This window comes from Hordeum vulgare, chromosome 2H, assembly GCF_904849725.1.
Source record: "Hordeum vulgare subsp. vulgare chromosome 2H, MorexV3_pseudomolecules_assembly, whole genome shotgun sequence".
In the NCBI taxonomy this organism is placed as follows: domain Eukaryota; kingdom Viridiplantae; phylum Streptophyta; class Magnoliopsida; order Poales; family Poaceae; genus Hordeum; species Hordeum vulgare.
In genome coordinates, this window is record NC_058519.1 from 637,256,916 (window position 1) to 637,272,724 (window position 15,809).

General features: G+C 48.6%; 3 protein-coding genes across 3 annotated transcripts; 2 read left to right on the forward strand and 1 right to left on the reverse strand.

The window, feature by feature from the left end:
* Positions 1–6,876: 6,876 nt before the first annotated feature.
* LOC123428173 (elastin-like) lies at positions 6,877–8,176 on the forward strand. Its single transcript, XM_045112352.1, has one exon. The coding sequence runs from the start codon at positions 7,012–7,014 to the stop codon at positions 7,939–7,941; it is 930 nt and encodes a 309-aa protein (XP_044968287.1). The 5' UTR covers positions 6,877–7,011; the 3' UTR covers positions 7,942–8,176.
* A 915-nt stretch (positions 8,177–9,091) lies between these two features.
* Positions 9,092–15,392, reverse strand: LOC123428174 (NEDD8 ultimate buster 1). The gene is made up of 11 exons (XM_045112353.1): positions 14,946–15,392; positions 14,168–14,290; positions 13,991–14,087; positions 13,862–13,897; positions 13,583–13,770; positions 13,116–13,218; positions 12,840–13,021; positions 12,665–12,742; positions 9,973–10,075; positions 9,840–9,876; positions 9,092–9,757 (listed from the first exon to the last, which is right to left on the reverse strand). Exons 1-11 carry the CDS (start codon positions 15,329–15,331, stop codon positions 9,285–9,287), a joined length of 1,806 nt encoding a protein of 601 aa, XP_044968288.1. The 5' UTR covers positions 15,332–15,392; the 3' UTR covers positions 9,092–9,284.
* LOC123428175 lies at positions 10,084–12,657 on the forward strand. The gene is made up of 2 exons (XM_045112354.1): positions 10,084–11,223; positions 11,314–12,657. The coding sequence occupies exons 1-2, from the start codon at positions 10,874–10,876 to the stop codon at positions 11,537–11,539; spliced, it is 576 nt and encodes a 191-aa protein (XP_044968289.1). The 5' UTR covers positions 10,084–10,873; the 3' UTR covers positions 11,540–12,657.
* Positions 15,393–15,809: the final 417 nt, after the last annotated feature.

Below are 15,809 nucleotides of genomic sequence, written 5' to 3' on the forward strand. Positions count from 1 at the left end.
GCAGAGAAGACGCTTCGCAATACTTCTTGTGTCCGGCAACAAGTGTACATCTACATAATGAATGACATATTAGTTCTCTCTCCTCTTATTAGCCTCCACCAATTAAATTAAAGGAGAAGAATAAGGATTGGGAAAGGGGGGAGAAGAATGGGATTGGAGGATAGAGTGGAGGGAGTGATTACGAGGAGGCAATTGCATTTATTAAAGTGTATTGTACACTTATAACCGGACGGAGGGAGTACATCGCAACACCACACAACAACCACCATTGTTGTCAAAGGGAAGCCAAAATCGAGAATTGGGAGGGGGGGGGGGTAGTTATGGTGGAGGTGAGATAGTGCACCAAAGTCGAGAATTTTTTTTTTGGGGGGGGGGGGAGGGGAGGGTGGGTCTTGGGTTGCCCCAGTTTTGGTGGAGGTGAGATCGTGCACCAAAGTCGAGAATGGTGGGAGGGGTCTTTGATTGCCCTAGTTTTGATGGAGGTGAGATCATGCCTCAAGGCGCTCGCGACATGAGGAATCCGCCACAACAAGGACCGCCGGAACCCAAGCTCGCCACGCCCACCTCCAAAACCACACCACCCCAGGGAGTGTGTGGCCGGTCGACACCACCTTCCGATGCCACCACCCACACCTCCACGCTCACACCGTGATGCAGGGCCGCAAGAGGAGGCCCTTGTTGCAGCTTCCAGAAGACTTATGCACACCATGCAATATTATGCGTTCACCAAAATATTCTTGAGAAATTCTATATAGAAGCGCCGCATCTGGACATCTGATGCGGCGGCTTGTTTGTCTTCTTTCCCATGCATGCATGCAATGATGTCATCAGATTCGTTCTAAATGATCGAAATTTTAAAACTTTTATCTCTTAAACCGTTAATTCAATCGATGATCCGTTTTCGCCGTTGACTTTGTTTCGACGAAATTTTCAAAACTAGATTCCATGTTGATATATTTTGATAACTTTCTTTTTTGCTTATACTCATCATATTTTTGCACTTACTTGTCATATTAGTAAGTACTTACTTGTCTGATAAAAAATAACTTAATCGTCAAATTTTCGGAAATTGCGTATAAATAAGACATCTTGACATAATCAAAATGTCAAGCACAAACAACTTTTTTTAAGCGATTACACGCAAAAATATTACAACTCAACTTATTTAAAACCGGTGACCACAAAATATCTTTTTTGGTCATCGTTTGTAAAATATGACAACTTGGCATAGTTAAACTAGCATCTTGACAACTAAGTTTTTGTAAAATTGGCAACTATGTAACTTGAAACTACTAGTTGTAGTACTAGTACTAACCAGATGCATATAGCTAGTGAATAAGGTCTGCCAACACATGTTTTGTGTGTAACACTTTTTCTACCGATTTTCTGTGTGACGCTTTGCATGTAATTCATATTTTTGTGACTCCATCTGCATATTCTTCTAGACCACGATGTTGTGTGCTGCAATATGGATACATGCGGCACATGGTTCACATCGAGAAAAAATGGCAATTAAGTTATTTTTTTCGGACAAGTAAGTGGCTAATAATACGACAAGTAAGTCTAAAAATATGGTAATTATGAATGAAGAAAAAAAGTTCTCGAAACATGTCGACATGTGGTCTAGTTTTAAAGATCTCGTCGCGACAAAGCCAACGATGAAAACGAATTATTAATTAATTTAACGATTTTAGAGATAAAACTTTTAATTTTTTTTAAGGCAATAGAAAGAATCTTGATGACGTCATTGCATGCATGCATTGTAGGGAGATAAATTAACCACCGCATGAGAAGACTCACATGGGGCGCCGCTGTGTAGTTAAGTCCAATATTCTTATATGTTATGCTCATGTGACAAAAATTTGAGCAAGAATGGCGATGAATATTTCTCGTTCCAAAACATATGGCTAGCTTGTTGGATTTTTACATCCTCAATTCATATGATTACATAAATATCACTGGTCAAAGTTTCAAACGATGACTCCGTGCACCTAAACTTTAGGTGCCTCACTCCGTGGTCATTGGCTCATTGCAAGGCATCCGATGAGGTGAGAAACAGGATGGCCATCACATGCATCAGATCCGTCGATCCCCATGATCCTGGACCCCGTCGGTCGATCTTTCACCGGGTCTTTTTGATGTGACGGAGCACCGAACTTGAGAACTACTGGAGGCAGATTGGAGGTGTGGCAGGAACTGACCATGACCGCTGGCCCCGGCGCCTGTGTATACGGTGCTGTAGAGCTATGTGTCGCCGATTAATCAGAAAGTTTGCACGGTACGCCAACTCCACCGACCCATCCTGTCCGACCCGTGCGTTTGGGGTAAAAGGGATAAACCGATCAGTTCAGTGAGTGCGAGACGACCAGGATCCATCTTGTCCGTTTTGTGTCCGGGGCGATCCATATCGAACACAAACTTGCGCGGGATTTGGATCGCGGCGGACAACAAACGGAAGCGCGCTCGTTCGCGTCGAGGCCGCTTGGCAGGCGACCACCTACCTTCCACCCGCCCACATCAATGCACACGAGCGGCCGGGCCCGTCTGTCATCCATCAAAAAACGGTCGCGGTCCCTTCTTAAATGAGGAAGTCGTGGACCTGTCGTCGTCCACACTTTCCACTACACACCGTGGCCTCCTCGAAACCCGACACCCCAAACCCTAGCCTCGAACTCGCCGGCCGACCGCCTCGCAACCATGAGGCTCTGGAACTACGGCCGCAAGGGGAAGCACGACCGCGAGGCTGGCTCCTCGTCGGGACGCCGCGACGGCTCCGTAAAGGAGGAGGCCGCATCGCCACTGCGCCGGGCCTCCGCGCCTGCTCCCTTCACCATCGGCCCTAGGCCCGCCGGCCAGCGACCGGCGGTACCTCAGCGCTGAGGTATGCCGACGCTACTGGGAGACGAGGACGTCGGTCCCGTGGAGCGACGTCCACCTCCCGAACAACTGGCATCTCTCCGCCGACCGGGTCCCGATCCCGTCGGTGCCGACGAGCGGCCGTGCGCGCCGCGACGAGATCGAGCGCCGCCGCCTCCTCCTCCCCGACGACCTCTACTACGACGACAGGTACACCCCCGATTCCATGCTCTGGGACACGTGGCTCAGGGACGAGCACGACGTGCGGCGCGCCTCGTACTTCGCCGGCACGGTGTCGGGGCCGCGACGGCCACATCGGGAGGTGCGCTGCCTCACGTCCACGCCGTCGCCTTCCCCGTCTCCGTCACCACCTTCACCTCCTCGCATGACAGCGCAGGAGGAGGCCCGACTCATGCAGCGTGTCATGAAGGACTCCATGATCACGCATGATGAACGCCAATGGCCGGGCCTAGTGGACGCAATGGCCCTCTCTGTGGCCGGCGATGTCGCCATTCCCGAGCTGATGGAGGCGGAGAAGGTGATGGAGGACGCCCCGGTGGTCGCGTTCCACCCGGATCTAGTGGGCCAGTAGTGGAGCTGGTCGTGCACGGCTCCGGAGATGGCGCACGCAGTGGGGGGCGTGAACTGGTGCCCCACGCCGCCGCGGTCACCGAAGCGGGACGCCTCGCCACGGGAGGAGGTGGTGCAGGCACCTGCCAGCTTCCAGCCCGCCCCCGCACACCACGGATCACCGGCCCACCTCTGGACGCCGCCGGCCTACATCGACCTCGTCAACGACGACGACTACACCGGTGGCCATTGAAGACGACGACGGCCACGACATCGACGGGCGTTTTAAAAAAAAAAGTGAATTATGTCAACGACGATGAAACTGGCCATTTTGTGGTCGTGACCCTTAATTTTATGTTTTAAGTTTTTAACTACGTTTATTTACTTTTTATTTAAGTTTTTTTTATTTTTTTAATCACGTCCAACACGAACATGATTTAAGGTACGGCCGCGCAATGGACGACAGAAGCGGACATGGACGAACCATTATCGCCCCAAACAAATAAAATCCGACCAAACCGGACGTTCGTTTGAGATCGTGCGGTGGAGTTGGTCTTATACATGAAGCCTGCGAGGCACTGCACACGCTAATTAGTGTGGATCGGAGGGAGTGGTACAATATCCAATTTGGTTGGTATCTTTTTTCTTTTTCGAGTGCCTACTACATAGGATTCTTCACGTAGACCACGCCTCGTGTTATCTCCTTCTTCATACTGATTTCTACAGTTCGAGTGGGGGCATCGATCAGGCCGGTGGATGTACACGCGCTGATGCCAAAAGATAATCTTCCTTGGCTTGTAAACCTTGCATTGTGACACTGTTTGATTACGTGCATATGGCCTGGTGAAAGGCTTATACTTGGTGGAAGTTATTTAGTACATGTATAATGGAATATTCAGTACTACGTGTATAATGGAATTGACTGAAAAATGACTTCAACAATTGAGATACCCGTGTGCATATTTATATATTTCTCACTTTTTATTTTTATTTTGAAACAATAAATTTTTTTGTACGTGCATGAAATGTTTTGGGACTTGATTGAAGTATGAGTGAAAAAGAAATGTAATTTGTGAGATACCCGTGAAATGTTTCTAAAATTGATTGAAATACGACTAAAACTATTTAGGTTTGTGTGGTTACAAAGATAATATATTTCAAAAAAACTGAAACGATGAAATGGCACTGAATAATTAAAAAATACACGATTGTTTTTCAAATGTCACTAAAATATACAAAATTGGATTAAAATGGTGGGAACATTATTTTGAGAACATCTCATTTGAAACAATGAAAATGTTTTGGCACAATGCACACGTATGATATGTTACTAATTAAGACTGATTTGAAATGTGATCAAAATAATACAATTCAAACTATTAAAATGTATCAAGGTTGGCCTGGTTCTGAAGATCTTGTCAAGTTGTCATAAGGAATTCAAATATGAGAAAACACCCCCCACAAAATAAAGCAAAACATCAAAATAAAGCAAAACACAAAATAAAGTTGCAACTGATCTTATGTGATTTGCAGCCGATTTTGTGTTGGTTTGTAGCCGATTTTTATTGTACGTTGATTGGATGACTCACCGTTGCATGCATAATATGAATATGAAATACACGAATGCAAAGTAGCCAATATAAAATGCGTCCGGTCAGTGTCCGCGACTTGTGCGTGTACCACGCCGACGCGCAAAAGCTGTTGGATGAAAAGTGAAGCCGAAACAACCATGGGGGGTAATTGATCTCGCATCAACATGCTCCTGCTTACAAAATCTCATGGAGACAGCTACACGAGATCCCTGCTCGGCCTGCCCGTCTCTCTCCCCGAATTCACGTGCGACCAAACACCCGCCCATGCCATGCCTCCCCGGCTGGAGCTCACGCCGTCGCCACAAACTTGGCTTGCTCGCTAGCCAGGGCCGGGCCTGGTTGCCGGCCGAAACGATGCGTGCAGCCAAACACGGCGGGCGGTGGCAGCCAAAGACGTCGTGGCGCGCGCGGCTGGATCGGCCGGAATGAAATGGATCACGAGGCGACCTGCGTCTGCGTACGTCCCATCGCGCTGAACTGGCCTCTCTCGATCCTGTCTCACGAGTGCGGCCACGTACGTCCCCGTCGCATGAGCATGCACGATCTTCATCCATGTCGTGTGCTGGCGCCGGTCGGGGCAAAATTCACTCTTTCGACCTTTTCACGAATGTTAAGCCGGATGTGACTCCGGTTGGGAAAAAAATCGGATATGATCATTTTGCTACCGTCGAAGCCTTTACCGGTAAGATGTGTGTGACTACTGACTAGACCGCCCGATGGAACATTTTAGCCAGCCAGCCGGGCTTGGCGAGCCTAGATCGATCGATGCAAAAGGTGCTGCTTGGTTGATTGATTGATTGATTCAGTCGCTTGCTTCAGCAAGGGTCGACCCACCCCAACGAGGCCTGCTGCCCTGCTGGCCTGCGAACGCAGTCTCTCACATGCATGCATGCACAATGCAGTTGCAATGCTGAACGTATCGATCGAGCTCTCTTCCCAGCAGATGCTGAGGGGGTCTTCGCTAGGTTTTGTATCAGCTAGAGGTCCGTGGAGATGATTGGGGCAATGGCCGGACAGCTCCAAACATGACACTGGAGGGATACAGCCTTCTGTTCCTACTGTGAAGCAGACATGGACATCGACCCACAACTGGCCAGCTCGACCACACCACTCTGCCTCTTATTGTAAGTAAGGCATCTCAAGGGAGCATCCGACCCACACGTACCTCAACTATCCATGGCTCCTCAAACAAAGCCAGAAACTTCAGTTTCATCCATGGTTTCCTGCACCTCGAGCTCGAGTTCTTGCTGAAACTGCAGGGTTTTTTTTCTTGCGGGATGCTAGCTGAAAGTGCAGCAGCTTGAAATGAAAGTATACATACATGAACTGCTCATAGCTCCTGAATTCCGCGGCAACAAAAACCAGAAACTTCAGTTCCACTTCCACGCATCGTTTCTGCACTGCACTGCTCTTGCTGAGCTGAAAGTGCAGGCTCAAGTGCTCAACTGAACGCAGCGCGCGAGGAAGACGAACACGGGCACAAGACACGACGACACTGGCACCGCGCGACCGATCACACGTACACCGCACATATCCAGCCCTAGTCCAAGGCCCAGGCAGGGAAGCAACTAGGTACGTTACGTAGCTCGGAAGGCGCATCACGCTAGCTCAGCTAGGCAGCAATCATGCAGCGCGCGGGCGGGCGCGGACAAGCGCGCGTCACACGCCGGCCGCGCCTCTTTTGGCCGCTTCGGCGTCGCGCCAACGCGGCCAGCTGCACTGGCGACCCCCACCGCCGCTGCGCCTCCACGTGACCGGTCCGGCAGCCGGCCGGCTGGTTCAGCCAGCCATCCGCACTGCATGCCATTGCCACCGCACGCCAATGGCATCGCGCGCGCGCTGCAATAATTCCCGTGCGTGCCCCGCGGCAGACCCGTCGCGCGCGCGCGCCTATAAAAGCGTGCTCTAGACCGGAGAGCGGAGACACAGGCACAGCAGCACCCCACGTAAAGCGGACTCGGTCGATCGCCAAAGCTCACAGGTGGTTGCTGCAATGGAGTCCACGAAGGTCTCCGCGCTGCTGGTTCTGGCCATGCTCGTGCTCTCCTCGCCCACTGTCGTGCTCGCCTGCTCCCCCGCCTCCGGGTGCGGCAGTGGCACGCCGTCGAGCGGCACGCCCTCGGGCGGCGGCATCAGCATCTCCCCGGTCATCGGCGTCGTCGGTGGCACCGTCACTCCGGTCATCGGCGTCGTCGGTGGCACCGTCACTCCGGTCATCGGTGGCGCCGCCCCGACCGCGGGCGGCGTCGTCGGCAAGGTCACCCCTGCCGTAGGCGGCATGGTCCCTGCCGTTGGCGGCGTCGCCGGCAAAGTTGGCGGCATGGTCGCTCCAGTGGTCGGCACCGTCGGCGGCGTGGCCGGCAAAGTCACCCCCGCCGTAGGCGGCATGGCCCCTGCCGTTGGCGGCGTGGTCGGCACCGTTGGCGGCATGGTCGCTCCAGTGGTCGGCACCGTCGGCGGCGTGGCCGGCAAAGTCCCGGCGGCCGGGGGAGTCGTCTCCCCCGTCGTCGGCATCATCGGTCCCATCATCGGCATCGGCGGGAGCCCGGCGTCCCCCTCGCCCAAACGCCACGGCGGACGCAAGGCGTGCCCTCCCTCACCCCCGACCCCGACCCCGTCTCCCCCGACGCCCACCCCGGCGCCGACGCCCCCGACGCCCACGCCGTCCTCCGACACGTGCCCGATCGACACGCTGAAGCTGGGCGTGTGCCTGGACCTGCTCGGCAACGAGCTCCACATCGGCGACGCCAGCGTCAAGTGCTGCCCCCTGGTGCAGGGCATCGCCGGGCTCACCGCCGCGGCGTGCCTCTGCACCGCCATCAAGGCCAAGGTGCTCAACCTCGCCCTCTACGTGCCCCTCGCCCTCCAGCTGCTCGTCAACGACTGCGGCTGCGCCGTGCCGCCGGGATACACCTGCGCCTGATCCGTCCGTCCGTCCGTTCCACGTTCCCGCGCATGCATGCAGTGCAGTGCATAATTTATTGTGCCACGAGTTTGAAATCAAGGTTGTGTCGATGAAGCCACTCGCTTCCGGTTTGTTCATTTAGTGCTACTACAACATTTATTTTATTTTTATTATTATTGTCATCATTCCGTTTGAAATCTTGTAAGATTTGTATATCCAGTGGCTATGGAAGGTGTAATTGTATGTTGTGTACTGGTGTCGATGAGCTCAAACTATTTATCCTGGTGTCTGATGTGATTCCGGTCTCGTCTGTAATGTCCCCTTGAACAACAACTTCATTTTTCTACTGATTTCAAAAAGTGACGATTTCTACCCATGGATTACACTATGATTTCAAAAGGTGATCCGTTTTGGATCTTGGGCTCCAAGCCTCCATGGGGCCCGATCTTTTAAAAATTCGAAAAAGAATCAAGTTTCAGAAAGAAAAAAACTACATGTACATATATAGATGTGTTCTAGTACATGCAAATCATGATGGTTAGGAGGACGGTGGTATACTTTTGTGCTTGTATTTTTTTAATTTATTTCAGGTCTTTCGGCAATGTGCTTTTCAGTGGAAGGAGACGTTCCCGTCGACAACGATGACGTCGGTGGCGACTTCGTCAATCTCAAGATGATGTGTCGGCTTAGTCTCTCGAAGGTGCTCCTAGGGGTAGGGTGTGCGTGCGTGATTGTACGCTCGTGTGTGTGAACGACTTCGATTGTACTCAAAAAAAAAAGTACATGTGTGTAAATTTTCACTATGCTTAAGACGTGACACAAAAAAACATGGATTTTTAGCACATGCGCTGTTCGCTATTATAATATCCATGAATTTCTTATTTTCGTGTAGCTCACATCTTAAAAGTATTTCACTCTACATCCTTCGTGTGAATTATTTTTATCAAAAAAAAGTTCAAAATAACAGAAGACGTGGTACAAAAACGGTTACAACAGAGGACGTGGTTCAGTAAACCTATCGAGCAGCTAGCGGTATTCTGACAGCATTTTTTATAAATGAAAAATAGGCAGTGGTATTTATCCACTAAAATCATGTACTACGACTTTTCAATATTTAAACACGGGCAAAAAAAAAACAAGATTTACAGAAGAAAAGGAACTCGTAATATAGTGAGATGCGGTCCATGAATTAATTTCTTCAGCACGACGGTAACAGGTTTTAACGTGTCACTTATAGCTCACTAAAGGTAGCACCATATTCGTATGTACAGAATCGAACCCTACCACGCAAACGAGCTCCCGGGCTGAGGCTATTCTCCTTCCACCTGAAGCTTTTTAAGATGCCTATATATCTCTGCAAATCAAGAGCTAGCAGCAGCAGCAGCGGACTCCAGAAGGCTCAGGTACTCCGCGATGGCCTGCCCTTCGTTGGCGACGTCGATGTCATAGTCATCCAGGGCATCACCCGTCAGCTCGTTGGCGAGCTCGTTCTCCATATCCACGTCCCTGGCCAGAGCTTGCCCGTGGCTCGCACCCGCTTGTTCCTCGATCAAATACTCCTCAGTTTCATCCTCCTCTGTCTCATCGCCCATGTCTTGGTCTTGGTTGACAGCTTCTTCATTGGCCCCAGCTTCCGCATCGTTGGCGGCAGCTTCTGCGTCGTTGTCCGCAGCTTCTGCGTCATTGGCCGCAGCTTCTGCGCCGTTGTTCACAAGCTGTTCCTGATTGCCGCCCTCGGCAGCGTTGAGATCCGGTATCTGTGGTGGAGCATTACCAGCCACTGCAGCAGCCACAGCAGCGGCAGGCCCGGCCCTCAATGGTCCTGCACCCAAGACTGGCAAGACACAGAAGGGGGTGTGAGTCTATTTCATCTGCCACAACGCAATTCAGAAGAGCAATGATGAACCCATACATACCATGAGATGGTCGTTTCCTCCTTGACTGAATTTTACTCTAGCGTGGAAATTGCAGAACAAAAGGAAGAGTTAACAACTGCAGAGCATCTTGGTAGGATAGGAGTTAAAAAAAATAGAGGCAAATAGCACGTACTTGTAGGGCACAGTTCAGTTCAGGATTTGTCAAAAGATCTAATGCTTTCTCAGCATCATTTTCGTTTATGCGGAGTGCTTCTGCAGCAAGGTACTTCTCAAACCTGCAAAAATTAAACTCATTGGTTACGAAATAGGAGAAATATCAATATAGCCGTGATCATGTAATATTAGTTTTACTGCCACCACGTACAAGTGGCTGGAATTATTTTGCTTCTTTGATTCACACAGGCACAAAAGCAAAATGCCCGAAAACAAGAGAAAAATGCAAGTGCTGTTCAGAATTGAGAAATATCATAAGTTCAGACTTTTCCTTGTGAATCATGGTATAAAGTTTCCTATAATACACAGTATCCACAAGACGACTAGAGACATTTGTAAATAATAAATGTAGAGTCGCTCGGAAGAGATGTGTGAAAAATATATAAAGAAATCTAATCTTACAAGATTACTTCATAAAAACAAAAATGTATTAGTGCACTTGAGCATGCAGCGCGGACTGGTGCGAGTGCCCACTTCCATGTAAACGTTCTATAATATACATTGTTGGATGTAGTTTAAATCTGCAAATATTGTTGGATGTTGTTTTACTACTGTTCTTGTTTCTCATAAAAAAAGTTAAACAGCTGGAATTGCTATCTTCTGCTACCTCTATGTGTCTAACTCTCGGTCACACGCACTGTGTGACACAACTGCCAGTAGATCGCACTGGCTCTCCTTGTAATAAAGAGGTCCATGCTTTTCTTCTCCATTGTAAAGAATAACCCGTAAAAATGCAATGCCACAGGCACTCTCTGTTAACCTGTCTTTATTTAGGCAAACACATTACCATATAAGTAGGAACCTTGCATGGCGTCCTGTCTAACTTGAGCAACATCGCAAGCGCGCAAACCAAACCCCCAATGGCATCCTTCTACGCAGCCATAGGTTTCATCCTCCCCTTCCTCCTCACCGTTGAGGTGGCGTTGCCCCAATCTACAGGTTCCCCTGCCGCGGCGCCACCGACCACCGGGTCGTTATCCATCGAGGACGCCTGCAAGCAGTCCGCCGAGTTCTACGACCTCTGCATGGCGAGGCTCTCCCCGGACCGGTCCTCCTTGACGGCTGACCCGGTGGGCCTGACCAGGGCGGCCATCCTGGCTGTCCAGAAGAACGCGTCCGAGACAGCCACGTTCCTCTCGAGCATCGACGAAGATGACAACTTCAACAAGACGGCACAGCTGCAACAATGCCTCGAGGACTGCGGGGAGCGGTAAGCAGCTAGCTCTGATGTGTTCACCAAATGTGACTTTACCGATCATTCATGGATGGCATGCGTTATTGATCATATATATGCATGCAGGTACGAGGCAGCCGTGGAGCAGCTGACGGATGCGACGATGGCACTGGACACGGGGGCTTACGACGAGTCGCAGGCGCTGGTGTCGGCAGGCCAGGCGGAGGTGAAGCTGTGCCAGAGAGGGTGTCAGGACGTAGCAGAACACCGGAGCATCCTCATGGCGCGCAACACTGAGGTCGACCACCTCTGCAATATCACTCTAGCTATAGCCAAGCTTATTCCCCGGTGACCGGACTCTGCTCGCTCACGGTGGTATATGACTGCCATATACATGTCTAAGAAGCCATGGTGGCTAGTGCATTAATTTATCTAGCAGGTGTGAGCTGGATCATGCCTCTTGACTGTCTGTGGAAACTAGCTGAATAGCCATATTTTACTACGGATAGATAACCATGCTATGCAACAGATTATGCTATCATCGTCATACTCACTCTGGTCCACACCAACAGATTAATTTACTACTCCCTCCGGTCCATAATAAGTGTCGCAGTTTTGAACTAAGGTTGAACTAAGCTTAGTTCAAAACTGCGACAGTTATTTTGGATCGGAGGGAGTAGTTCATTTTATTTTCTTCAGTACACAAATTAACAATATGTGTTTTCCCAAAATTGACAGGTTTCATCCGTTCCAACATCATGCACCAACAATAAAATTTCATACTCCCTCCGTCCCAAAATAAGTGTCTTAAGCTTAGTACAATTTTATACTAGAGCTAGTACAAAGTTAAGACAGTTATTTTGGGACGGAGGGAGTATATTTTTTCATGACTTATAAGTGTCCCTTTTGATTCAACTCAGATCACCAGGTGTGTGTGCATCCAAGTGCAAAAAATCCGCTTTCCATAGAGCATGTCACACTGGATAAAATTGAACATGAACAACATGGCAGAACTTACAATAACTAAGGCATTCCGTAAGAACGAAAAGAACGAATTTCATTGCCTTTCATCACTAGCATTGTTCTCTAATAAATATTTACTTTAACTGAACAATAGATTTTCATCTAAACTTTCTTGACAATCTGGTAAAACAGTTTGGGTTTTTAGGGCCTGCTTGGTGCTTGCTATTGCGGTGGCGTACTAAAAATATTCTATTTTATTATTTTACATAGTACTAACTGACTGCGAGCCTCTTTTTTGGACTTTCGACCCATCACAAGCATAGTTCGCTAGAAAAGGCAAATAGCCCAGTGACAAACTGACAAACATTGGTTCCAAAGTATGGTGCAATAAAGCCAGATTGGGCGTTAGGCATCTGATTCTCCAAATGTAGGACTATGGGGATTTCATGATAAAATCAACATCTAGTTCTAAGATACGTGTGATTCATATAATATAAGAACGAAATACTCTTACCCGATAGTAGTCAAGCCTCTCAACTTCTGCATATCAACTGCCTTGTTCATGGGAGTTTTACCATATCTCCTTTGTTCCCTGAAGATAACGCAAAACAAAATGTGCACAAGTCAGCAAAAACTGAAAAGGAGAAGGATAGATAGAAGGAAAGGAAGACTCTCAATGTGAAGGTTACATGATCTCTCTTTCTGTCTCTATGTCCTGCTCCCTTCTACGGATTTTCTTTTCACGTTCCTCACATAAGAGATCAACAGAAGATTGAATATCATAGCCAGTCATCTTTAGTGCTCTTTTTGATGCTCGGGCATCGTAGCCCATATCCGTTAGCATTGCTATAGCTTCATCTGGTACTTGCAGCTAAGTCAACATGAATTTACTCATTTAGTAGCAGCACGGCGATGGTACTAAAGACAGAAATAAGATACAAAAACTGACAGCCCACAGAATTTACCTGCATGTATTTAGACTGTGCAGAACTGAGAGAACCACGTGCCTTTTCAGTATGACCATTATAATAGGCCACCACTCCTTCCAAAAGCTCCAGTCTTACATAGCTGTTACATAGGCAACAGTATTGATAAATCAGGAAAAAATGTAAGTGAATGCTAGAATACTTAAGAGGTCTCACTCTTGGAGAGCGACCACTGGAACAAGTTGAATGTCCTTGAACTTTTTCTTGACGAAAATCCAACAAAGATAAAACAAGAGATGTGCATGCAATATCCAGAGGGCCACATTGTGGGTATCACTGGTTGATTTTACTATGAACACCCCGTCTACTGGTCTTCCTCTACATTTAAGTTCTTCTTTCTTCTTACATGCAGCAATTAGTTCTCAACTTCTCGATGAAAATACCCACTCTCACCAAAAAAACTGTATGGTAAAACAGAGATTGAGAAATGATAGTAAGAGCCTTACAGAGCCAGATCTGCATGACGGGCTGCCTGGAGTAATCTGAAGCGTGTGGAATCTTTACCGTGGGAAAGTTCAAATCCTAACCTAGCCTTGTTTAGGCGAGCCCCTGCAACTTCTAAGCGTGATACATCACGAAGCATAAAATAACACCAGACTATATCCAGTTGAAGCATTGGCACATTATCAACTCTCTGCAGAATATGAATGGAGAGTAAGTAAGATATTTCAGCAGTCTATTTGATAGAGCCGGTAACAGATAATTCTTCTGACAGTTCAAGTTACCTCAATGAGTTTAGCGTCACAAAGAGAAAAGGCTTCCTGGCAACACAACAGATGCATCAGTAAATATACAGCTATTTAACAGGCATGCTTCTTACAGTACGGCCGAAACAATCACATAAGGCAGTATACCTCAGACATCATCAAAACATCCAGTGCATCCTTATAGATGTTCTTCTTGATAAGAACTTTTGCCTTTTGATGAAGCATTAGAGCCATCTTCAAAGCCCTAGAGATAACACAGATGATGAGCTGAATAGTATAAACTACATGAGAAAACCACTGAACAGAAGGTTGAATATATATTACTTCATATCTTCTGGAGATCCAAACATCACTTTTTGGCCACTCTGGTCCTCGAGAGCTATGTTGAAATTTTCGTCAAGGAGAGAGCCATCTGAATGCCTTTGAGATAATGCTTGTGCAGCATCCCTACAAAACAATATGGTCTTCTGTTACTGAGGAACACACATTTGCTCTCCACCTATTCTGCGCTACTAACACTTTATACAATACACAACATACAACTAACCATCACCATCACACATCCAATCAAGGCACACAATCTATCTATACTCTCAGCCTTCCTTCAGGTTCAGTAGGAGTTCTATCCCACAACTCATTTTCTTCAGTTACTAAATTTCTGAATTATACAAACTGTACATTATGGTCTAGTCAACCGAGAAAGAAACACTTGCTTCCACGCTGTTTACCCTGTTTTGTGTTACTGGCACGTTCTACATTACATTACACAGAACTAATTATGGATGTAAATTATGGTCGAATTGACAATCATATTTGCATCCACCATGTGAGGACACATACTGTTGACCAGGGTGCTTGACTTGCTATAAAGAGTCAATGCCCCAATCAAGGAGAGGTGGGATTTTATTTTTTCGTGTTCTTCCGCAGTCAGTAATAATATATGGTACAACAATGGCATCGGTGCTCCTAATTTCAGATTGCCGATCGAAGATCCTGCTCGCGGCGACTGCAAATTTTTTTCCGCCGGAAACAGGGGGGGAACAGGACAGGAATCTCGAAATCCAAAATACCCCTCGGGGATTCGATCAGGGAGGACCCTTACCAGAGCCTGACGAGCTTGCTGGCGTGCTCCTCCTCGGCCGCGGCCGCGGCGGCCTCGGCGGCGAGGGCCTTGCCGCGATCGGGGGAGGCGAGGGTGGAGAGCACCTTGGCGTTGCCCTTGAGGCCGGCCTGCTGCAGCGAGACGCCGGCGGGGTCGTCCTTGAGCACGCGCCCGCCGAAGATGAGGCCGACGCGGTCGGGGTCCACGCCCCCGGCCCGCCGCGCCACCTCCGCCCGCAGCATCGCCACCGTCCAGGCGCCCAGCTCCACCTCCAGGGGCCCTGCCCACGCGCCGACCACGCGGAGTCGGTCCCCCGACGGCGACGCCGACGCCGACGCCGATGCCGATGCCGATGCAGATGCTGAGGCCTCGCCGGAGGACGCCATGGATCGGGGGGTGGGGTTTTGGCTCGGCGAGTCGGGGTTGGGGATGATTTTGGTGCGGGTTTGGGGTTTGTTGCGGTGGCGGGGGGATAGGAACAGAAAGAAAGGAAACGGGCGACTCGCTTTCATTATATATACTGTATGCAGGACTCGTTAGGCTCCGGGTCTTCGGCGTCAGGATTGAAGCGTAATCTTTGCAACTTCTGCGTATCAATACCAATATAATAGCTACCATTGTAAATAGTTAGGACTCTTCCGAATCAAAATATATACATTGTAAATATACAGTAATGTTACGTGATGAACGTTCGTCACAAACTGGCATTTCAAACGATTTGTGGGATGGCGGTTTCCTAACAGCGACAAGACATTTTCTGGAATGAAACTGTCATCTTTCTAAAAAATGTCATGTTGCTTTTAAGAAAATGCCACTCACATGTAACTAAAAATGCCATGAAAATCGTTCCAAATGTCACCTATT